Source organism: Megalobrama amblycephala, linkage group LG9 (genome assembly GCF_018812025.1).
Source record: "Megalobrama amblycephala isolate DHTTF-2021 linkage group LG9, ASM1881202v1, whole genome shotgun sequence".
Lineage (NCBI taxonomy): Eukaryota > Metazoa > Chordata > Actinopteri > Cypriniformes > Xenocyprididae > Megalobrama > Megalobrama amblycephala.
The window spans coordinates 26832968-26858665 of NC_063052.1; the positions used below are offsets into that span (position 1 = coordinate 26832968).

At 39.2% G+C, this 25698-nt stretch overlaps 2 protein-coding genes and 1 pseudogene across 3 annotated transcripts; all 3 read right to left on the reverse strand.

The window, feature by feature from the left end:
* Window positions 1-4092: 4092 nt before the first annotated feature.
* Window positions 4093-7033, reverse strand: LOC125275483 (interferon-inducible GTPase 5-like). 2 transcript variants are annotated; one of them, XM_048202462.1, is made up of 4 exons: window positions 6885-7033; window positions 6493-6576; window positions 5135-5702; window positions 4093-4920 (listed from the first exon to the last, which is right to left on the reverse strand). In XM_048202462.1, exons 3-4 carry the CDS (start codon window positions 5700-5702, stop codon window positions 4292-4294), a joined length of 1197 nt encoding a protein of 398 aa, XP_048058419.1. In that variant the 5' UTR covers window positions 6493-6576; window positions 6885-7033; the 3' UTR covers window positions 4093-4291. The 2 variants fall into 2 exon arrangements, with proteins under 2 accessions (XP_048058419.1, XP_048058420.1); XM_048202463.1 differs by having other exon boundaries at window positions 6476-6576.
* Window positions 7034-7931: 898 nt separating this feature from the next.
* On the reverse strand, window positions 7932-12962 carry LOC125275484 (interferon-inducible GTPase 5-like). Its single transcript, XM_048202464.1, has 4 exons — window positions 12604-12962; window positions 12210-12310; window positions 9223-9790; window positions 7932-9001 (listed from the first exon to the last, which is right to left on the reverse strand). The coding sequence occupies exons 3-4, from the start codon at window positions 9788-9790 to the stop codon at window positions 8373-8375; spliced, it is 1197 nt and encodes a 398-aa protein (XP_048058421.1). The 5' UTR covers window positions 12210-12310; window positions 12604-12962; the 3' UTR covers window positions 7932-8372.
* A 5818-nt stretch (window positions 12963-18780) lies between these two features.
* On the reverse strand, window positions 18781-23266 carry LOC125275486 (annotated as a pseudogene).
* Window positions 23267-25698: the final 2432 nt, after the last annotated feature.

Genomic DNA, 25698 nt, shown 5'->3' on the forward strand with positions numbered 1-25698 from the left:
TGTATGTATAGTACCCTAGATACATTTGTGTGAACACCATTGCAAAATAAACAGACAGATATGGGTCAAGAGCTACCCAAACTAAGTTACTAAATACATGTACATGTAAGTAAAGAGAAATTATATTGTGTTCTCAAACAAAATCTCCAAAAATCGCCAAAATCTCCAGATTAGGGAAACATCCAAACATAAATCAACACATCAAGTAAGGTACAACATATGTAACTGTAGTTTCCTTTTTTACCAAACTTAAAAATAGTTAATAATGTTTTATCAATTTTCAGATTTATGATATAAATATATATCAGCTGTGATAAAGTATGCAAACGCAGCATGAGGAAGCTCACTACAGGAAGCAGAAAGTGTCCAGATTCACGTCTCCGTTTTCAGCTCCTCCCTGACTGCAAGCGGCTGCTCTCACTGCAGAGTACATCCAGTACATCTTACATCCAGCCGCAGCCAATGTCGAACACATTTATTGGTTGTTTTAGTCATTTGTTCCCCGTGTTCATGTATTTAAAGCCTCTTGTTTTCCATGTTACTTTGTTGTGTATTGGATTTACAGTGCTCAGCGTAAATGAGTACACCCCCTTTGAAAAGTAAAATTTTAAAACAATATCTCAATGAACACAAAAACAATTTCCAAAATGTTGACAAGACTAAGTTTAATATAACATCTCTTTAACTTATAACATGAAAGTAAGGTTAATAATATAACTTAGATTACACATTTTTCAGTTTTACTCATATTAGGGCGATGCAAAAATGAGTACACCCCACAACAAAAACTACTACATGTAGTACTTTGTATGGCCTCCATGATTTTTAATGACAGCACCAAGTCTTCTAGGCATGGAATGAACAAGTTGGCAACATTTTGCAACATCTATCTTTTCCATTCTCTAAGAATGACCTCTTTTAGAGACTGGATGCTGAATGGAGAGTGATGCTCAACTTGTCTCTTCAGAATTCCCCATAGGTGTTTGATTGGGTTCAGATCAGGAGCCACTGAATCACTTTCACCCTGTTCTTCTTCAGAAATCCAACAGTGGCCTTAGATGTGTGTTTAGGATCATTGTCATGTTGGAAAAGTGCACGACTACCAAGGGCATGGAGTGATGGTTGCATCTTCTCTTTCAATATAGAGCAGTACATCAGTGAATTCATGATGCCATCAATGAAATGCAGCTCCCCGACACCAGCAGCACTCATGCAGCCCCACATAAGGACACTGCCACCATGTTTCACTGTAGGCACCATGCATTTTTCTTTGTATTCCTCACCTTGGTGACGCCATACAGTTTTGAAGCCATCCATTCCAAAAACATTTATCTTGGTCTCATCACCCCAGAGTATAGAGTCCAAGTAGTCTTCATCTTTGTCAGCATGGGCCCTGGCAAACTCTAGGCGGGCTTTTTTTGTGCCTGGGCTTCTTTTGTGGACGGCACCTATGCATGCCATTCCTCTGCAGTCTACGCCATATTGTGTCATGGGAAATAGCCACATAGTTTGGCTTTCTACTTCTTTAGATGACTGCAGTGAACTTGCATGCCGATTTTCTTCAAGCCTTCTCATCAAAAGACGCTCCTGTCAAGGTGTTAACTTCCGTGAATGACCTGGATCTCTGTGAGATGTTCCATCTTTTTTTATTCTGACTGATAAGTAAAGCTTTGCTGATCTTCTTGTAGCCTTCACCTTTCTGGTGTAAAGAAATTATTTTCTTTCTCAGGTCTTGTGACATTTCTCTTCCATGTGGTGCCATTGCTGACAGCATGAAATGGGAAGGGGTTTTAACACCCTTTTATAGTCAACTGTCTGCTGGACACCTGTGTAATGAATAATTAGTCTCACCTGTGGTTGAATTCTTGTTAAATTAAACATTTGTAGTCTAAAATTTAGCTTTGCTCCAGAGACTTTCAGTAGGGTGTACTCATTTTTGCATCACCCTAATTTGAATAAAACTGAAAATTTTGTTCTCTAAGTTATATTATTAACCTTACTTTCATGTTATAAGTTAAACAGATGTTATATAAAACTTAGTCTTGTCAATATTTTGGAAATTGTTTTTGTGTTCATTGAGATATTGTTTAAAATGTAACATTTCAAAGGGGGTGTACTTATTTACGCTGAGCATTGTATGTAACCCTGCTGTTGGTTAGTGTTTCGTATAAGTCTGCTCATTGTCAAGTCTGCACATGTTCCAGTCAAGTCTTTGTTTTGTGTTTGCTCACTTGGTTCTTCAACTTGCCTTTAGTAGACTGTTGTTACAGAATACAAAACCTTCAACAATGAACCCAGTTGTACCTATTTCGTCCACTGGGTGTCATTCCTACATAGAGCCCCTTTAAAGGATGTTTTTCATTATGGATATAGCAGTTGGCCTATTTGCTCTAAATTACCTAGGCGAAAAATACACTGGTTCCTGGCAGAATACATAGAGCATGCCCTGATTTTAAGTGGGTCTTCGTTTACTGTGGGAATTGCAGATTCCCTGCAATTCCACAGTACCCACCGTGCCAGATTGTTTCCACCTCCCCGACTGTTTGTCAGGATTTATTCATATCATGTCTACCACACCAGGGCCTGTTCACGTCATGTCTACCAAGCCAGGGACTGTTCATGTCATGTCTACCAAGTCAGAGCCCTCATCCATCATGTCTGCCATGCCAAAGTGTCATCACGTCATGGCCGTCACCCCAGAGCCTCTTCACGACTTGGCCGTCACTCTAGAGCCTCTACACGACATGGCCTTCACCCCAGAGCCTCTTTACGACATGGCAGTCACTCCAGAGCCTCTACACGACATGGCCTTCACCCCAGAGCCTCTTCACGACATGGCAGTCACTCCAGAGCCTCTACACGACATGGCCTTCACCCCAGAGCCTCTTTACGACATGGCCACCACTCAAAAGCCTCTTCATGACATGGCCATCACTCCAGAGCCTCCTCATGACATGGCTGCCACTCCAGAGCCTCTTCATGACATGGACGTCACTCCAGAGGCTCTTCACGACATGGACGTCACTCCAGAGGCTCTTCACGACTTGGCCGTCACTCAAGAGCCTCTTCACAACATGGCCGTCACTCAAGAACCTCTTCATGACATGGCCGCCATGGCAGAGCCTTCAGCCAAGATGGCCGCCACGCCTGACTCAACAGCCAAGATGCCCACCACGCCTGAGCCCTCAGCCAAGATGGCAGGCCATGCCACAGTCATCAGACAAAATGGCCGCCACGCCAGAGCTTCCAGCTGTCATGGATATTAGGCCAGAGTCTCTAGCAGCCAATATGGGTATTATAGTCTTCAGCCATCATAGATGTCACATCAGTGTTCCCAGTCATCATGAACATTGCACATGAAGTCATTGAGGCTGTTCCTAGGTGTTCAAGACTGGCTTTAAATGGCGATGGCCATTATGTGTGTTTGGGCCACATACTGCTCATCAGCCCTTGAATCTGCTCCAGAACCCACTTCAGCTCACAAGACTGCTCCAGAGCCTGCTTCAGCCCAAGAGTCTGCTCCAGAAACCTCTTCAGCTCATGAGTCTGCTCCAGAGCCTGCTTTAACCCACTGAGTCCTCCAGTGCTCAGTTCTCCCATTGCTCCATGGCCCTGGTCCAGGTTCACCACTGCACCATGTCCCTATGGTCCATGGTCCTGTCATGTGATTTCCCTGTTCCCACATGTGATCTTGCCATGTGCTCCCTTGTGAATGTGTCATGTTGTCATTGGTTGTTTTAGTCATGTGTTCCCCAAGTTCATGCATTTAAAGCCTATTGTTTTCCATGTTACTTTTTCGTGTATTGGATTTTTGTAACCCTGCTATTGGTGAGTGTTTTGGTCAAGTCCGCTCATTGTCAAGTCTGCTCATGTTTCAGTCAAGTCTTTGTTTTATATTTGCTCACTTTGGATTATATTAAAAAAACTGCACATGGGTTCTTCAACTCGCCTTCAGTGAACTATTGTTACAGCATCCTAAGTGTAGCAGTGGCAACAGAGGTGATGTTGCAGCACTATTTGTCCAAGGGGAAAGTAAAGTAAAAGGAAGAGAGGGTCAAAACCAAATATATTACATTTAGTATTTATTCCAGTTGAAAAAAAAAGAAATGCAAAATGAAAAGAAATGCAATATTATGTTTATTGAACTAACATCAATTTGCTACATCTAAAATAAGAAAAAACCACAGTTACTTATTTTGCCAAACAAGCAGTACTTTTTCCCCCTCAAATGTAAGTTTGAATAAAAGCAACAACTACATGTACATTTCTATCCTGACACGTTCTGTCACGTTTACACAGCAGTTTCCACTGAAGCCATTAATACATTTTTGGCATCTTCTGCTATGTCATTCAGAGCTTTTTTCAGCATTGTTGAGACTGTCATATAGGACATTCCTCCTGCTACCACAGTACCAAGAATGGGTATGAAGCTCACAACATACTCAACTGCATTTTCAGCCATAGCCAGGGATGCAGTACCCAGTAAAGATAATATTGATGCTGGGTTTATCCCACCACGCAGTGGCGACTTCATCAGACTCTTCAGTTCCTCAATGGTCTTCCCAGATTTCTCACAAAGCTTCTGTAGAGATGGATCATCCAGACCAAAGGTATTGTAGTACATTTCAGTCTCTTTTTTGACAATGGCTAAATCCACAGCAACTGAAAGACCAGGAAGAGGAACAGTAGCCACAAAAGCAGACAGCAAAGCCACTTTTCCAATATTTGCCTCTAAAGCTTTCTTCTTTTTCTCATTAATCTCCAGTGTAATATTCGGCAAAGCCAACAGCAGCACACGTCTCTTATGCTGTGGAAGCTCTTTCTCCATCCTCTCCTGCAGCTGATTTAAATCATACTTGCCGAGCTCAAAGCTAGAGATCAAGAACACGACAGGATCCTCTATACCGATCTTTCTCAGGCCTAGACAGAAACAAGAATGGGCATCATGAAATAAGTTATATTTTATAATAATAATAATTATTATATCTAAATAGGCTATGTATCATTTTCAATATAATCCTTAATTGTTGTTTTTACATTAGTAAACTATATTTGTTCAATGTGAAAATTTTAAACACAACATCTTAAACATTTTCTTGTTCAAATTATTTTCATAACAAACTGAATAACTGACCATTTTCACAATCCTCTCGGATGGTATCCAGTGTCTTTTTCTGGTCAAAGTTCTTCTTCCTCTTCTCAGCATCAATGCATGAGTCAATCTTAGAACGAACAAAATAAAACTTTTTCCCCATATTCTTGATCTCTTTGGCCAGCTGAGTGTGGCATTCTCTGAACCGTTCTGAAGCAATGATGATGAAAAAATCATAGCGTTCAAACTGAACCAGTTTAAGATACTCATCAGCTTTGAAGTTTGGTGTTCCAATTCCAGGAAGATCCCACACTTTCACATTTTTGTATTTAGGGTGAAAGTAAACTTCAGGCTCCATAGTGGTTTCTACTGGGCCAGTTTTAGCAGAGTCCTCTTCTTCATCCCCTAAACCCCTGAATGCATTGACAAACGTGGACTTTCCAGAACCTGACTCTCCAGTCACACCAATGTTAAGTTCTACAAGATCTTGCTTTTTGAGGTATTCTTTGATTGTGTTTATCGCTGATGGGAGATCCTGAGTAGATATTGAATCTTTAATATCCTCCAGGTCCTCCTGAGTTATTATACAATAATCTTCAAATGTAGCCATCTAAAAAAAGAACCGTGTTCAACAGTGTTATAAAAAGAAACTGTCGAAAATATGTTGCATAAAACAACAGCTTAAGATGTCAGTTCCACAATTATGTTCAGTTAGTTTCATTTTCATGAACTCTTAGTTTGTTTATCTTCAGTCTCCTGTCTCCATTGTTCTCAGTTTTCTGCCACTTGTTTGTATCCTAGGTTACTCTTTACGTATAGTTTCTCACTATGGTTACTATCATTTTCCTCTTTTGTAACACCTGTGTTTATCCAGTCATCTATGTTTCAAACAGGATATGTTGCTTACCTACACCCCTTTGCTGAACCGTGACAGACAGTCCCTTTCTGTGTGTTGGCCCATTTTAGCTGAAACTTAAAGGCCCGGTTTCACAGACAGGGCTTAGATTAAACCAGGATTAGGCCTTTGTTCAATATTAGGGCATTTAAGTAGCTCTTATAAATGTGCCTTAGAAAATTTTTAAGATATGAAAGTGCAAGTTGCTTTCAGTTAAGAAAGCTCAAACATGCACTTTAGTCATGGGACTAGGCTTAAGTCCCATTTTATCTGATGGGAGGTCCTATCTTAACATTTCTCCATATAGTCAAGACATGATTCATGAAATCATTATTTTCAAACCAATCACTTATTTTAAGTTTCGTAAAAGATTTGCCCTACACATACAGTCAATCTTAAATCTTAAATGCAAAAACAAAAAAGTAAACAAACAAAAAAAAAAAATGAATAGGTATGGTTTGAAAACTGAACTGTAAAGACCCTCTTACATTTTTTTCAATCTCACCGTTATGTTTCAGAGCACGAGACACAGGAAGAACTTAGACCAAGAATAGGGGGGCTGTTGTTTCCTTCACCAACGTGAAATTTACTGTTATAAAGAAAAGTTTGAAGTACATTTCAATCAAGGAGTGCAAATTAATACATGAAATCATCTTATAATGTATAGCCTTATTGATTCATCAGGCATTTTCAATGTAACATTTGACTGCTAAGAAGTTTCTAAAATGGATTTTACATTATAGCACTGAAGGAGACTTTAAATAAATATATACCAGATATTTGTTTTTATTTTGCTGCCTCATGCTAAATGTGAGAGGATAGCACAAGAATTCTGAACATTTCATTTTACAACAAGAAATACATTACTGTCAAAAGTTTTGAAAACTTCTTTCTTACCAAAATCTGATGACAGCAAATCTGAAGTGAAGATCTGAAATGAAGCCTGTAACTGTGCAGACCTATTAACTTTTACTCTGGATATAAATCAAAAGCAGTGTGAGATACACCCAAAAAAAAAAAAAAAAAAATACTTTCACTTTCACTGCTAAATCACCATAGTAACAAGAGTCAGAGTGACGTAAATATTTACCTGGAGTTCATTTGTTGAAATTTGTGCATTAACACCCAGGGGCGTTGATAGACCCATATAACTGCCCAACCACCCAAATAATTATACTTAGATTCAATAAAGATTCATAAACATTTGTACATCTCTAAAGTTGTTCATATGTAAATAGTCATTTTAGATGTTGTCAACATATGTCAATAGGTTTCGAGGTCTTCGGAAATATTAGGTTGAACACCACTTGACAAGCAAATACTCAAAATTACATGAAATAATCACAAAACTCCTTAGCCCTTATAATATATATATTTTAATTTTATTTTAATTGAACAATTTTTTTTTACTTTTCTATTTTGGAAACTGACTGGGGTGGATATCTGCATTAATTGATGCTTAAAATAGGATGGTATGTTTATTCAGAGCTGCATCGACCTTCTTTTTTGTTTCTTGAAGGGAAACTATGAATGAATTGTGAAGAAAGTATACTTGCAAATACACACAAGGTCATGTGGCATATAACACACAAGAACAATCAGAAAAACTCCTTAGTCCTTGATAAATATTTACAAATAAACAAACATTTAGTTTAAAATAAAATAACTTTATTTAAAGTTAGTATTTGGCTGATTAGAGTATGACAGATTATTCAACTGTTCTGTAACTTGTTTATGAAAAACAGTACAATGAGAATAAGGAGTGTCAGGAGAATAAAGAGTGTACACACCCAGGTTTGAAGTTAATCTCAAAGGGCAAAATGTTTTCACCATAGTAAAGAGACTACGAGACATGCAAATCTTTATTTTGGAAACAAAATAATGAAAAGGCCAAATAAAATAATGTGACTACTGAACAATGTAAGGGAAACCCAGACTCAAGGATAACTTTGAACCCAGATGGAGGTATTTATTCAACACTTTATAAGATAAATAACAACAATAATTGTAGTGCAGAGACACTGGATGACTGAATAACTATGAATTATGAAATGTAAATGAGAAAGAAGAGAGAGCCAAAAGAATCAGGCAAGAAAGACACTGATAAATGATGTAAAAAATTGTGAATTTTGAGCAAATATACATTTGGAGAAATAACTTTTATTTGCAACGGTAACAATTATTATTCTAGCAAATCTTACACATTTAATCACATGTCCGTGTTTTACAGTACCTCAAATGTAAGCTGCTTTGGATAAAAGCAACAGATAATGTAAACGAGAAATCTATATCATAAATGTCTATTAGATTTTGTATTAAATGTCAAAAAAATAGTCTAGAAATACCCCATTAGTTCTAAACGCTGTTGCATATTCTTGTCATTTTCTACACTTCAGTCTCCAGTGAAGCCATCAGCACGTTCCTAGCGTCATCAGCGATGTCATGCAGCGCTCTCTTCAGCATTCTTGAGACAGTCAGATAAGACAGTCCTCCTGCCACCACACTGCCAATAATGGGAATGAAGCTCATAAGTAACTCAACAGCATCTTCTGATATAAGAAAAGACGCAGCACCGAGCAAGGTTAATATTGAACTTGTGTTTATCCCTTGATGCAGAGGAGACTTCATCAGACTCTTCAGTTCCTCTACAGTTTTCCCAGATCTTTCACAGAGCTTCTGCAGGGATGGATCATCCAGACCAAACACACTGTAGTACTTTCTCAGCTCATCTGCTATGATGGCTATATCTGCAGTGATCGAAAGGCCAGGAAGAGGAATAGCAGCTACACAAGCAGACAGGAAAGCAACTTTTCCGATGTTTTCCTCTAGAGCTTTCTTCTTTTTCTCATTAATCTCCAGTGTAATATTCGGCAAAGCCAACATCAGCACACGTCTCTTATGCTGTGGAAGCTCTTTCTCCATCCTCTCCTGCAGCTGATTTAAATCATACTTTCCGAGCTCCCAACCAGAGATCAGGAACACGACAGGATCCTCTATGCCGATCCTTCTCAGCCCTACAGAAACAGGAAAGGGCATCATGAAATATATCAAAAATAAAGGATTACTCTATATTATTTTATAATAATAAATGTATAAATAATATAGGCTAATAAATAATTATCAGTGTAATTAAAATAATCATTGTTTTTACTGGTTCAATACAATAATCATAAAGATAACATCTAAATCTCATTGTTGCTAAAAAAACATCGTAATGTGAACTGAATAAACTAACCATTTTTACAATCCTCTCGGATGGTATCCAGCGTCTTTTTTTGTTCAAAGTTCTTCTTCCTCTTCTCAGCAGTAATACAAAGGTCAACCTTGGAACGAACAAAATAAAACTTTTTCCCCATGTTCTTGATCTCTTTGGCCAGCTGAGTGTGGCATTCTCTGAACCGATCCGATGCAATGATGATGAAAAAATCATAGCGTTCAAACTGAACCAGTTCAAGATACTCATCGGCTTTGAAGTTTGGTGTTCCAATTCCAGGAAGATCCCACACTTTCACATTTTTGTATTTAGGGTGAAGGTAAGCTTCAGACTCCATAGTGGTTTCTACTGGGCCAGTTTCAGCAGAGCCTTCGTCTTCATCCCCTAAACCCCTGAATGCATTGACAAACGTGGACTTTCCAGAACCTGACTCTCCCGTCACACCAATGTTAAGTTCTACAAGATCTTGCTGTTTGAGGTATTCTTTGATTGTGTTTATCGCTGATGGGAGATCCTGCGTAGATATTGAATCTTTAATATCCTCCAGGTCCTCCTGAGTTATTATACAATAATCTTCAAATGTAGACATCTAAAAAAGAATCATGTCACGTGTTATAAAAAAAGTGAAGTTAATGGGGAAAATATGGGGGGAGGGGTGGATGCAACATGCAATGAGTATGTTTTTTTTGGAAATGTACATTCCATAAAGCCTACAAAAACAAACAAACAATAATAACAGAAAATACATTGATGAGCCAAAACACTGAGATCAGTCCAGGTGAAGCGAATATCGTTTATCTCCTAACAAGGCTACGTCTGGGTAGAAAAGATGCACTCTAAAAAACACTGGGTTTTAAACTACCCAATTTGGGTTGTTTATAAATGTGTGTTGGCAGTGTGTGTACACAACCACCCTATAATGATAAAAATCCAACCACTCCTTTTTTTTTTAATCCCCATAAATCATAAGCAGTCTCTCGAAACAAGTCGATTCCAGATCCCTGGCAGTGTGACGTTAGCCACAGGCCCCACCCACGAATAATGACAGACACTGCCGTTTTAACATAGAACCGCCCTGAGCGAGTTCACAGCCAGTTGTACACAGTCCACCATTGCTGCACTAACGATAATGTCTCCCAAGTGTTTTAGGTGTTCTGTAGCTGGATGGATTAATCCACATATCTCTCTCCATTTAGTCCTGAAATCTGAGCCGCTGAAGACAAGGTGGATTAATTTTGTTTTCGAAGAAAATGCTCTCTCAACTCTACCGAAATTCGTGTCTGCGCGAATCATTTCACACCCGACTTCTTAGTGAACGAATGCCAATACAAAGGGACAATACAAAACAGAGGTTGTGTTCACATTTTATGTCATTTTAAATACATCTTGACTACATTTAAGCTTGTTTAACAAATATTAGAAGTAAAAATTAAACATTCCTGGCACCGTAACGGCTCTGCATCTCATGCCAGAGATGGCTTGCTTTTGGCGAGGAAACTACTAACTTGATCACTGCTCTGTGTTTCACTCGTAGCCGAAATATGCTGTGACTGACTCCATAACCTGTCCATGAATAATCAGTGTACAATTCTGAGAACATATTTTAACATCCTCCTAAGTATTTATATTCTGTATATTTTTTAATAAAATCATAAAATTCGTGTTCAACCTAGGACTTGAGAGTGTGATGCTCAGGGAAATGTTCTGCTGGGAAAACTTGGGTCCGGCCATTCATGTGGATGTAAATTTCCATCACGCGAAAAGACGAATGTGACACTCGTTTAGGTGACTCGCATCGTGACTCACATCATATGTTGCTTTGAATAAAATTAAATGAATAACGAATTTTAGATAAAATAAAATGTACACAAACCTGTATTTTACCTAAGACGTGCACCATTTTGACAGAGCTGTACTGTTCTCTTCTGGTCGCAAAAAGCCTGTGATAAATAACTCAACCCCATGGGTTGTTATGTCTGACCCAGGATCTGGATAACACAAAAACTACCCAAACACTGGAAAAATAACCCCCAAAAAACCTAGGACTTGGGAGTTTGATGCTCTGGGAAATGTTCTGCTGGGAAAACCTGGATCTGGCCATTCATGTGGATATAAATTTGACACGTCACAGGTGCCACCTGCCTAAACATTGTTGCAGACCAGGTTCATGACAATGGTGTTCCCTGGTGAAAGTCACCTCTTTCAGCTTGGCCTGCCACACTGCACACATTGTTCAGGAATGGTTTGAGGAACATGATGAAGAATTCAAGGTGTTGCCCTGGCCTCCAGTCCAAATTCCCCAGATCTCAATCCAAATGAGCATCGGTGGGATGTGCTGGACCACAAGTTTGAACACTGGCAGCTCCACCTTGCAATCTACAGGACTTGAAGGATCTGCTGCTAATGCCTTGGTGCCAGATACTACAGGACACCTTAAGGGGTCTTTTAGAGTCCACGCTTTGGCAGCACATGGAGGACCAACAGCATATTAGGTAGCATATCACAATGTTTTGGCTCATTGGGGTATTTTTTGTTGTTATTTATATTATCATTACTAAGGTTCATATGCATCTTCTCCCAACATGTCTGCATCTCATGTCACAGTTTAACATATATTCTTCGGTAAAATCTTAACTGTTTTAATATTACATGCCCATTTCAGCTGAAACTCCCATTTTAACTGAGAGAAAGATTATATGGATCTTTTATTTTGTGATCATCAAGATATACATGAAACCTTACTTTTTGCATTAATTTTAAGTTTTGTCAAATAATTTGCCTTGCCCACTAGCAATATCAGTTTATTTATGGCAGTTGTTACTGTGGCAATAGCCTAGTTTAAACAAAAAACAGCTGATATTTAATCTTAACAACCTTTAACACTTTAGCTTTATCTTGTCCATTGATTGTACTTTTACCCTATTTCAGTTATTAGCCTACATTTAATCCGACTAAGAAGTACTAAATGAATGTAGGCTATATATCATGATAAGATTGAAAGATCTTACCTTTTTCAATCTCACTTTTGATTATCCGAGGACGAGACGCTGGAAGAATTAATAGACCAAGAGTAGGACTGCCGTTTCCTTCACAGAGGTGAAATTTACTTCTGTATGAATAGAAGTTTGAAGTACATTCAATAAATCAAATAACTCTAATGTGAAACTTACTTGATTCGTTAAAGTATTTTTATTTGTTTGCTAAAAGAAGAAAAGTAGCTTCTCACAAATGCATTTCACAGCAGGATTTCACAGGTTTTATATACATTTAGGATACATTCGATTATCGTTTTTATTCTGTCGGCTCACATTTCTGTGTAGGCTACATGCCTAACTAGAGATTGCTGTGTCAACTAAAAATAGATATTGCAATACAGACAAGTAGGCTGCATAGAATTCTTACCAAATTCTTCTCAGCAGTCAGTCCACACAGCAAGAATGCACTTATTGAAATGAAAAACTAATTGCGCAAACCTAAACTTTTCCACCGGAAAGAAAACTGAACGACAGCAGAGCGAGATCCACACACACACCCAAAATACTTTCACTTTCACTGCTATAGGCTACATCGCCATAATGACAAGAGGCACGTCAATATTTATTTGGAGTTCATTTCATTTGCTGACATCTGCGCATTATCAACATTTACTAACATAAATACAATAGCCTAAATCAGAAAGGTCGGTGTGTGTACAAAGCACGCAGAGGCGGTGTGGCAGCACGTCGCAGGAGCAGAGCAGAGGCGGCAGTGCCGAGTCTTTTGCTGCGCCGCTGAATTAAAGGGATAGTTCACCTAAAAATGAAAATATGATGTTTATCTGCTTACCCTCAGGGCATCCAAGATGTAGGTGACTTTGTTTCTTCAGTAGAACACAAATGATGATTTTTTTTACTCCAACCGTTGCAGTCTGTCAGTCGTAGGCCTATAATGCATGGGAATGGTAACAAAATCTATATGAGAGTATAAAACACTCACAGACAAATCCAAATTAAACCCTGTGGCTCGTGATGACACACTGATGTCCAAACGATTGGTTTGTGCGAGAAGCCGAAGAGTATTTACAGTGGTGTGAAAAAGTGCATGTTTGTCACACTTTAATGTTTCAGATCATCAAACAAATTTAAATATGAATCAAAGATAACACAAGTAAACACAACATGCAGTTTTTAAATTAAGGTTTTTATTATGAAGTGAAAACAAATTCCAAAATGTAATATATTATATTCAAAATATACAGATTTTGATCAACTTGAGGGTGAGTAAATGATGATAGAATTTTCATTTTTGGGTGAACTATCACTTTAAAGCTGCTGTAGGGAGTTTTTAGAAAACCTTGACTTAGCCTGAAAATTTGAACAAGCACAACTCACAGGTCACTCCCCCTTGCTCTCTGCTGCGCTACAGCCCTCCCTCCACAGCTCCTCCCCCATCACAACGGAGCCTGCCGTGAACGCGCAGGCTAGTAAGGCGAATAAACAGTTATAGCACATTCACTGGTACAGACGAAACATCATCAATATGATTTACATTGACTATGGCCTGCCCATACTTTGACTACAAACTTGGTCCTCAAAACATTACGTATTTTGCAATACATGTAATGTAACTATGTAATGACGTTGCACTATTTCTATAAGTAATAAATAGTTAGTATGATAATATAACGGTAACTAACGTTACAGTATGCAAGTAATTATTATATCGATATGTAATGCTAAATAAGGTTTGCTAGTACATTATTTCAGCAACATGACAAGCCAGTGAATTAGTAGGTTTCAATAGTTGCTTTGCACAGCGCGTGACATTTTATCTGTATGTTATGCGGCTAGAGTTTTGACACCGAGTCAATGGGCTCCGACGAGGAATTCACACCCACAGCGACTTTGACGAGTCAACGGTCGGGGAGAAGAGGAAGCATCAGGCAGGGGACGGGCAGGCCTGTTTTGAAATTATCTTAGTTGTGTAGTTCTTAAAAAATGAAACAAATCAAGTAGGGATACTTACTTGTCAAGCAGAAATGTGGCTAACTCTGCATCGGTTTTTAATCCTTTCAGGACACGTAGCTCCCTCCACCTCGGAAAAGCCGCTCCGATATTTACCCTCGTTTTATTCTTTCTTTTTGGCTTTTTTATCATCGTCATCTGTCTTTTTCCGTTTACCCGTCTTTATTTTGTGAGCAGGTGCCGCTTAGGGAATTGGCAGTAGTTTTTCAGCCATAAGCAAAGCTGCGGCACACCGGTAATCTTGAATTTGAACGCCTGTATGCGCTGGCGCTGTGCATGAGAGGGGTGAGATCAGCGCGCACGCGAGCTTGATTGACACTGCTAAGACACTCCTCCTGGCTCTGATTGGTTGTTTCTCACCGAGAGCAGTGTATTTCTGCAAATGGCAATAGGACCACTGGGAGGAGCCAGAGGAGCTTGATTTTTTCACAGATTATCTGTCTCATATTCTACTGTCAGGACATAATGACAGGTTTAACAAATATGTAAAAAATACATTTTTACAAAAGTTACCTACTGCAGCTTTAAAGGGGTGATGAACTGAGAAATCAAAATTTCCTTGAGCTTTTGACATATAAGAGGTCATCATACTATAAGAATATCCTGTAAGTTTTAGAGCTGAAAACTTCCTTGTTTTATGACGTCAAAGGGCAGCAAGCACCACCTCTTCAGAAGAAAATCAACGCCTACTTCATCCCTGCCTGTTTAGCCCCGCCCACCGATTCACGCATGACATGCAATAGAATAGGTAGCCTAAGTAACATAGGCCTATGTGGTGCTAAACCGGATCGAGCTACCAAGCAATAAACATGCCGTTGAGGATTACAATATATTGTGCAGTGCCTGGACTCGACAGTCACGCAACAACATGTAAGTAACTGTGTTAATTCTAATGCCTGATCTGATAATGATTCATGTACAGTCAGATGTTCTTTGTCTGTGTGTCAGTAAATCAAACCCTTGACTAAACGTCAACTTGCATTGTTTCTCTTAGTAGCATGTAAATAATCTGTTATTTAACGGTGATTAAATTATATAAAGAAAGCGATTATATCAAAGAAAGCCCCCTTTGCAATCGTTGGAGCAGCGCGCTGAAGCTGTCAATCAAACAGCGCGAGTTTATCAGTGACTGACGCGCAAAACTGTTCTCAACGAATCTCTTAGTTATATCGCGTTTGCATTGTTAGTGAAGATGAAAGCATTTGTTAGTGTACAGAAATTGAGTTTCAATGACGAGATCACTGCTTTTATGTGCTCAACATATGCGATCATCTACATAGTGTTCATCTCTGAACCTGAACTTGTGGCTCTAATTTCTTCCACACTGAGTTCCCTTCTGGTCTCTGACTTTGACAGTGCTTGTTCCATATGCTCAGAAATGGTGGCTCTTCGTGAACAGATTAGCCGTGGCTGGCCTCCATCTATACAGGCTGTTGCCCAGAATCTAATGCCTTACTGCAAAATTAGGGATGAACTCTCAGTGCAGGGTCATTACATCTTCAGTGGTTCCAGATTAGTGGTGCCTGTCACATTGCATCATACACTGATCACCCTGGCCCATGGAAACCACCAGGGGACTGTACGCACTAAACAGCGACTGCGTTACCTTTACTGGTGGCCTTGTGTGGACTCTCAGGTTCAGACCTGTATATCTGCCTGTGCCCCTTGTCAGTCTAATGACAATAGCTCACACTCATCCAGCGCCTCTACAACCTGTTCCACTTCCTGATGGTCCCTGGAAGAAATTAGGCCTTGATATTGTTGGGCCATTCGAGACTGCCATTCCTGCTTGTTGGTATGCTGTGACATTGACTGACTACTATTCAAAGTGGCCTGAACTTGTCTTTTGCCCATCCGCCACAACTGACGGTGTCATAGATTTTCTGACCACCGTTTTCATTCGTCATGGAAATCCAGAAAGCATTCTCACTTATAACGGGATGCAGTTCACATCAGCTGCCTTTGCTGAATTTCTTAAGATCCAGGGTATACATAAGACATCTGTGTACTACCCTGCAGCCATTGGAGCTATTGAGAGGTTCCATCATTCTCTGAAGGGCTGCATACAGACAGCCATCCTGCAGTCACAGCCTTGGAAGGAAGCTGTGACCAACTGGCTTCAAGTGTATCGTACGACACCTCATGCCACTACCTCAACCTCACCTTATGAACTGCTCTATGGATGTAAAATGCGAACCAGACTGGACAATTTGCCCATTGCTCCTATGTTGAATTCATCTGTCCATGACGCTGTAGAAAGGAAACAATTCGAAAGGAAACAATCCAAAATGAAACAGTACACTAACATTAAGTGGTATGCACATACCCCATCTTTTGCTCAAGGGGAGAGAGTGAGGGTCAGAATTCCTTGCTTAGTCCCTAAAGCACACTCCAGATTCTCTGCTCCGTTAACAGTGGAAAAGCGTGTGAGTCCAAACACCTTTCTGCTAAGTGATGGGAAGAGATGGAATGTCACACACTTGGCTCGCTCTCATTCTGCACCCGTAAGTGGAGGTCAAATTGATACACCAACTTGCACACAAATTTGGGTTAAGAACAGTTTTTTTTTAGTTGAACCAAGCTATAAAAGAAATGTACTTTAAAAAGTGTTCTGAGTTTCATGAATGTGAAGACTTTTGACTGCCATATGTTAGTTATTCTTTTGTAACTACAGTTGCAGCCTTTATTGCAATAATTTCATAATACGAAAAGTGTTCAGTTACTGAAGTAGTGTTCTTAACAGAGAGGGAAGATGTTGTGTTCTGTGAATCATTGTGATACTGAGTATGGTCGCTAGAGGGCAGTAAAAACTTAATAAGAAACCTAGAGAGGCGATGAAGAAATTGAGTTGTTGATTTGCTATGGTGATGTTACTGATGCTTCCTATATTAAAGACAACCGTTTGGAGTTAGCTTTTGTTTTCATTCTTTTTTACATCTCACAACATCACACCCCCCAGGAAACATGACTAAATAAAATCTTATAATTTTCTTATATAGAAAATCCATCTTGATGTAAGAATTTTTATATATTTGTACAAAAAAAAACTGCATTAGAAAAGCATTTTTGCAGCATGAACGAATGAATTAACTATTTTTACATTAATTAACATTACTTGAACTTTAAAAAGGGAGACGAGACGAAAGAAACTCTGGGTTTACTAGGGGTGTAACGATACGCTCAGGTCACGATACGGTACGTATCTCGATACAGAGTTCACGATACGATACGTATCACGATATTTTGAACAAAATGAAACTGAAATTCAAACAAGATTTATTAAAAAAACATGAACAAATTTCAATAATTTTCCTTGTTGTACATACAAGATCACATTTCAATAAAATAAATAAATATAAAATTTTAATAAAAACCTTCTGTATTCAAATTAACAGTTGAATAGGGCTGTCTGTCACTGAAAAAAAATGTTAAATTCAACATGAACTTAGAATTATGAATAGGGGCCGTTCACATATCGCGTCTAAAAACGCGTGGAAGGCGTGGCCGCACTGCTTCTCCTTCTTTCCAAAGCGCTTGCGCTCCCGTGGCGTCGGTCGTTGCTATGCAACCATGAACTGAGCTCTCCAAGAGGATCAGGATGTTTCTGCAAAGGATAAATGATTTCTAGCCCTTGCATTAGTTTTACTACGAGATATATTGATGGAGATAAGATATAAAAACCACCATGAACAGCTATGATCAGCTGTTCGGCTGAGCTTTTGATGTTTTGTTACGGAAAGGCCATAGCTGATCGGTTGATTCTTGTCACACGGCCTGCGGTGCGCTTGTGGCATTCTGAGAAGTTGAGAATTGCATGCGCGTCGCGACCGCGTTGATCCCATTATGAGCTCGCCTGCCGCCCGGCTACATTTGAAAATAATAACTGACTTGCACGCGGAAAAGACGCAATATGTGAACGGCCCCTAACTTAAAGCAAAGCATCGCAAGCGTCTTTTGCTTTTCTGTGAGCACAGCTGTTGCTGTGCACTGCGGTGAAAGAAAGCCACGACTTTTCTCACGTGACCATGCAAGAGACTGACATGAGAAACGTTTAAACCTGCTTGCAAGATTCAATGTATGCCCGAAACACTTACTGAACTAGAGAGCTGATTGAGACACACCATCTACGATAAATCGTTACACCCCTAATACTTATAGTAATTTAAAAATGTGGTAGCATTGGATCTGGACAGGAAGGATAACTTGGGAGTTGGAAGGGGTGTGTCGCGATTCTGCCTTCTCACATCGCGATACAGGTTCGTGGACCTGCGTATCGCGATTTCGGTTTCATATCGCATATCGTTACAGCCCTAGGGTTTACCGAAGAAACCTGCTCGCGACCAGGTTAGGTTCACAGAGTAAAGGCGTGTTCACGTGGCCTCGTAATTCCTGTAGTTACAAGATTCTAGCTTGTAAAAAGCATTCACGTCCTCGTAGAGCTCGTAATTACAGCTTGTAAGCTGGGAGTTTTCCGAAAGCTCCCAGATGTACCACGTGGCCGCTGTACCACCTGACCGCTGTAGATTGATTTATTAGGCGTTGATAGTGGTGCCATCCCAGTCCAAGGACCAAAAGGACGTGAACAGCTCCGAATATAACGTCACGTGTTGTCATTTCAAGATTCCAGTAAATACGAGGTGACGTGAATGCATCTTAAGTTACCATGGTAGCCCCTGCCCCTTTGATCGTGAAAGTGAAAGTGCCTGCGGTCGCATTGCGGTGCCCCCGCGTTCCCATTTCTCCAACCCCGGAACGCGATTTCCACCGCGGGAGAACATACTCCGAGTTCTAACTTAACCTCCTTTCTGAAATGGGCCCCTGATCCCTAGAGGGCAACTAGAATAGGTCTGTCTTTCTTCGACAACACAAGCTACACAAATTATGGTCATGTCAGGCCAAAGATAATTTGGGACAATTTTAAAGATATTTATATTAAATTATAATTGTTTTATTCATTTATCTAACAGTGTGACAGTGTGACAAGACTGTATCCGTGTGTAGCCTATTCTGTATCTGCATGCATGCAAATTAAATATTTGCAAAGTTTCTGATTTTTATCTTGGGCTTATGACCAAAACAACTAGTTCATTACTTGCCTTTCACCTATACATGCAGGACAGAATTTAGCTTTATGGCTGCTTGGATGCAAAGGTTTTAATGTCTTGCTGAAAGATCTCATTTCAAACCTTTTAGATTGCATGACTGAAACAGATCTAATTTAACTGGAATAGATATAGGTCTATTATGTAATTATGGAAACAAAACAGCAAACGAAGAAAACTTATGAACATCACAATATGTGTATTTCCTTTTCTATATATGCAGTACATCTACACTTCTCACTACATTGTAGAATGTGTATCCTGTAAATGCAAATAAACATCAAAATACAGCGAGGGGGAAAATAAAATGATCAATAAGTTAACATATGTTTTATACATTGCTTTAACTCAAAATGTATAATTTATAAAATTGAAAATTGCTTAAGATTCAACTCTTAAAGTCAGTTTAATGTAATTTAAGTTGAAATTACATAAACATTCAAGTAGTTTGTGCTTAAATTTAAGGCAGCAACTTTTCGCCCGCCAGTGTAATCAAAAAGAAGAGACAATGTAACAGCACGCATGGCACAATACCGGAAAATAAATTTATGAAACAGAGGGACTTAAATCCACAAGGATAATGAACTCAAATATAAATCAGGTGTGCTAATTAATCAAATGATAAATTACCATGACAACTAAGGAGCACACAAACAAAGGAAACGGGAAACAAAGATGAGCAAATTAAAAGTCCATGAAAACAAAAACAAATTAGACCAAGCATAAGTGAGAATTAAAGAGCTAAATAAATAGGTTAAAGTAAAGATAAATAGGCTTAAGTAATTCATCTATGTCACAGACCAGAAGGCAACAGACAGGCAACTTGAATATAAACAGTTTATTGACAAGCTGGGTGGGACAACAGGATCGTGAAGTGGCAGAGGTGAGTATAGCAGTTCAAGGTTATCAGAGGATGACTTAGAAGAAGTGTAACAAGTGTTTCTTGGCAGCTGCTGACAGGCTGGCTTGGATGAATACACAAAGGGCTGGGAGCAGATGACAGAACACAGGATCCTAGGCAGCAGGTAAGTTCACAGGTGAGTCATCTGTTCATATGTGTAGACAAGACCAGACAAGTGGAGTGAGGATGGTGACTGCTGATATAGGGTGAGTTGATGAGTGGTAACGAGGGTTTGCAGGTGCGGGTAATTGTGGAGCGTGTATAGGTAATAACTGACTGAGTGCAGGCATGGAACCGGAGGGATGCTGGGAAATGTAGTGTAGATAGTGACTGGGCTGGTGACTGTGACAAATGCCTTGTCCAAATAACCACACTTGCGGTCTTGGCCACTTGAGAGCTCGTGTACGCAACAGGAAGTAAGTGCGCAAGACTGTCCCATGTCTTAAAAATGCCCAAGTGCAGTGCCCTTGATGCACACTAAATCCACACTATCTTGAATACCGCTTCTGAGTGGTATTTGAGGCTAAGCGTATCCCATCATGCATTATGTTCGGGAACTCACATGCCCCGAAATCTGCCTTTAAACTAACCTTTAGTTTGTTGATAACTTTTAAACAAACACACACAATAATAATAATAATAATAATAATAATAATAATAATAATAATAAAATCAAAGGAATGCCAAAATCTAACCCTACCCCCATCCAAAGCAACAACATCCCAGCAGTGAAAAACCATGAATTTAGAAGCTATATTGGTTTATGTTATATTGATTTTAAAATAACAATCAATATAACATAAATACTATTATATTTATGAACAGTTATTTTCTTTCCAAAAGAATGAACTCGTAAGAATGCAGAATATTACAAACTTTGCAACCACTGGTTAAATATGCTGCTACATTAAATCTGTCTGTTTACACTTCAGTCTCCAGTAAAGCCAATAGCACATTCCTGGCATCTTCTGCTATGTCATTCAGAGCTCTCTTCAGCATTGTTGATACAGCCCAATAGGACATTGCTCCTGCCGCTGCAGAGCCTAAAAGGGGCACAAACCTAAGAACAGACTCAACAGCATCTTCTGTTACCAGAAAGGTTGTGTCTTTTAGTATAGTTAAGATTGAACCTGTGCATATTCCTTTATGCCAAACTGATTTCATCAGACTCTCTACAGTCTCTATGCTCTTTCCAGACCTTTCACAGAGCTTCTCCAAAGATTGCTTATCAAGACCAAAGACGTTGCAGTACTTCTCTATCTCAGTTGCTATTATGGCTAAATCCACAACAATTGAAAGACCAGGTACAGGAATTGCAGCCACACAAGCAGACAGGAAGGCTACTCCTGCAATATTTTCTTCGAGAGCATTCTTTTTTTTCTCATTAATCTCGTGTGTGATATTCGGCACAGCCAACAGCAGCACACGTCTCTTATGCTGTGGAAGCTCTTTCTCCATCCTTTCCTGCAGCTGATTTAAATCATACTTGCCGAGCTCCCAACCAGAGATCAGGAACACGACAGGATCCTCTATACCGATCTTTTTCAGACCTACAAAAAGGTATAAAATAAAGGTATTATGAATGATGTAAGGATAATTGTATTATTCATGAACAATATTTATCATTAATTCTATGATCATGCATGTTAATATCAGTTTTACCAAAAGATATATCCACAATAAAGTGTGTTTGCCAAAACATTGTCATGTCACTAACTGAATAAACAAACCATTTTCACAGTCCTCCCGTATGGTGTCCAGTGTCTTTTTCTGGTCAAAGTTTTTCTTTCTCTTTTCAGCTTCAATGCTCAAGTCCATTTTGGAACGAATAAAATAAAACTTTTTCCCCATTCTCTTGATCTCTTTGGCCAGTTGAGTGTGGCTTTCTCTGAACCGATCTGAAGCAATGATGATGAAAAAAATCATAGCGTTCAAACTCAATTAGCTCAAGATACTTTTGGGCTTGGAAGTTTGGTGTTCCAATGCCAGGAAGATCCCACACTTTCACATTGTTGTATTGTGGGTGAAGGTAAACCTCAGGTTCTGTAGTGGTTTCCACTACACCTGTTTTGGCAGAGCCTTCGTCTTCATCCCCTAAACCCCTGAATGCATTGACAAACGTGGACTTTCCAGAACCTTACTCTCCCGTCACACCTATGTTAAGTTCTACAAGATCTTGCTGTTTGAGGTATTCTTTGATTGTGTTTGTTGCTGATGGAATATCTTGAGTAGAAATCATTTCTTGAAGCTTTATCAGCTCATCTGTTATGTTTAAGTAATTGACAGATGACATCTAAAAATTTGTTGGAATATACAAACATAAGCCTTATGATTGGATTATCTGGACATTATTGATGTATTATTGATGTATTTAACAAATGTGTAGATATTTCAATCAAAGACTAATTCTTACCTTTATGCTTACAGCTTGAAGCACAGCAAAAGCTTGAAGCAAAGTTGTTTCCTTCACAAAGGGGTCTAAATGGTCTTTAAAGAAAGTTTTATACATTCAGTTACAGAATTACTGGTCTGACCTTTACAGTATACAGTACACATAAATGTACAAATCATTAGAAAATATGATATTTAATATATATATATATATATATATATATATATATATATATATATATATATATATATATGTTGAACAAGTGATGCAGGAATATAAACATTTCTATATATACATTCTTACCAAATATTTCTGAGCAAGAAGGCTCGAAGATACAACTCGAAGTATCAAAGCTTATGAGAGTGCACACCTAAATATCAGACATATGATCAGAGTGAGATACACCCAAACCCTTTCACTTTATTCCACTTTCACTGTTATGAATCACCGGCAACTAGTCAAATGAGCAGTAAATGATTCCTTTGTTAAGACACATAGGTGCAAGTGGTATAAGAGGACCAGCACTCATTAAAAAGACAGGACAACAACCTGTAGAAAAATTATGCATGGGTAAAATAGGACTACTGGCCTGTAATTGCCTCAACTCTTAAAGGGATAGTTCACCCAAAAATGAAAATTTGATGTTTATCTGCTTACCCCCAGCGCATCCAAGATGTAGGTAACTTTGTTTGTTTCTTCAGTAGAACACAAATGATGATTTTTAACTCCAACCGTTGCCGTCTGTCAGTCAAATAATGTGAGTGAATGGGAACTTCTACTATAAGAGTAAATAAAACTTGCATAGACAAATCCAAATTAAACCCTGCGGCTCGTGACGACACATTGATGTCCTAAGACATGAAACGATCGGTTTGTGCGAGAAACCGAACAGTATTTATATCATTTTTGACCTCTAATACACCACTATGTCCAACTGCACTCGTTAGTAAGGTCTGATCGCGCTCTGACAGCGGCAGTGATGTCTCACGCATTTACTTCAATGAGTGCTAGACATCACTGCCGCTGTCAGAGCGCAATCAGACCTCACTAAGCGAATGTTGAATGCAGTTGGACATAGTGGTGTATTAGAGTTAAAAAATGATATAAATACTGTTCGGTTTCTCGCACAAACCGATCGTTTCGTGTCTTAGGACATCAATGTGTCATCACGAGCCGCAGTGTTTAATTTGAACTTGTCTATGCAAGTTTTATTTACTCTTATAGTAGAAGTTCCCATTCACTCGCATTATTTGACTGACAGACGGCAACGGTTGGAGTTAAAAATCATCATTTGTGTTCTACTGAAGAAACGAAGACACCTACATCTTGGATGCGCTGGGGGTAAGCAGATAAACATCAAATTTTCATTTTTGGGTAAACTATCCCTTTAACGTTACTGTAGTATGAAGCAGAGCATGGCCGAATGCTGTGTGAGCAGTAACGCAGCTGCTGGAGTGATTGCTAATAACAGACAACCACGACACACATCTCGACAGCAGCGGATCTTTTATTATGCCACAGTCGCCGCTCCCGCTTCTTCCGGTCATGTGCACGTGGGGTAAAGCAGCGCTGTTTTATCATTTTATATACATTTGAGTGTTGAAAGTTGTTATAGTGCTACTCTGTGTGCTCGCTCAGCAGCTGCTGTGAAACACTTGTTGCACACTTCAGAAAGCTAGATCGATATTAGGCATGGTAAAACATGGTATTCGCTGTAAATCAAGAAAAAAAGATTTAAACAAAAAGACTAAACATGTTGAGCTATATAACAATGTTTAGTTTTCTGTCGATGAATGTATCCAAACAGTTGCACCCCTGTCTAATAAAATATATCACATAATATATTAAAGCATCTTTGATGTTTCCATGTTTTCGACAAAATAAAACCAGAAATCAAGGGTAATGCGGATATGATGTCATTGATAGGTGACATTTTTTTCTGGATTTAAACATTCTTGGAAACATTTGGGATAATGTAGGTGCACAAGTCAACAAAATATATAATGTTCTAGTGTTTTTTGGATATTTTAATCTAAAAATCCTACATATTGTGCCTTTAACTGGTTGCATATGTCAGATTTATTGCATGACTTGGGCAGAGAAGCTGTTGCTATCAAACATTGTTTACTTAATCAGCTGAGTCAGTGTAATGGTGAAGGGATAGCTCAAATAGGCCAATTGATGGAAGGTTTGCGAAGACATTTCATGCTCCCTTGTAAAAGTATTTTTTTAGTATTTTTAAAATACAAAAATACAGTAGTTTATTTTGATAAATGGTGTGGCTGCTGTATTTTGTAGTTTATTTTGATACACTTAAAATTAAGGTATTTGGTATTTTATTTTAAAATACATTTTGATGTATTTTTTGCCCAACCCTGTCTGCACCCTTTTGGAACCCAGAGGTAGAGGAATCTGCTCTTTTATTGACAGTTTGGGTACTGTTGGCTGTAGGGCCAGTGGCAGAACTGAAACAAAATTCAACAAAACATTCTCCACCCGGCCCTTCTCTGGGGGATGGAGTGGTGCCGTCACCATCTCCCAAAGAGCTGCTCCCTCCATCTCTGGGTTGCCCGTCTCAGGGTCACTTACTCATGGGGGGATGCCACGGAGATTCACTTGGTGGGAAAGCCCCCACTGTAACTCTCAAGTCACCCTGGCTATACATCCGAAGTAGCCCTCTTCTTATTACCTGAAAAAGAACTTGATCAGGGCATAGGCAAGAGAACTCCACCTCGTCTGAGGTATTCGAGTCTCGACCACAGCACAGAGATGGTCATCTTCCCGCAATGGGTGCATGACTCATCCATGAAAGCTAACTCAGTGTGTTTTAAGCCAGACACATGAGGCATTGATTGTGACTATCAGACGGAGCCAGGTAACAACACGATGGCAGAGTGACAACGTCACACCTGTGTTTTGCTTTTTTAGTGAAATTTAGCTCTTTTTCAGTGCAGAAGCATACAGGGGAAATGGCCATGTCACAGCTTGCAGGAATTAGTACAGCCTGCACTGTGCAAGGAAAACTCTTTTAGGCTGTTATTGAAACAGCAGAAATGCTCTTAAAGATTGCGACCACCGCTGCAGTGCCATTACATCAAC

What these genes read in the sequence shown, in the direction of transcription:
- LOC125275483 (XM_048202462.1), bottom strand. Translation starts at nt 5,702, where the DNA reads ATGGCTACATTTGAAGATTATTGTATAATAACTCAGGAGGACCTGGAG. An exon ending in CCGAGAGGATTGTGAAAATG is followed by an intron (nt 4,921 to 5,134) that starts GTCAGTTATTCA and finishes GTTTCTGTCTAG; the next exon opens with GCCTGAGAAAGATCGGTATA.
- LOC125275484 (XM_048202464.1), bottom strand. Translation starts at nt 9,790, where the DNA reads ATGTCTACATTTGAAGATTATTGTATAATAACTCAGGAGGACCTGGAG. An exon ending in CCGAGAGGATTGTAAAAATG is followed by an intron (nt 9,002 to 9,222) that starts GTTAGTTTATTC and finishes CTGTTTCTGTAG; the next exon opens with GGCTGAGAAGGATCGGCATA.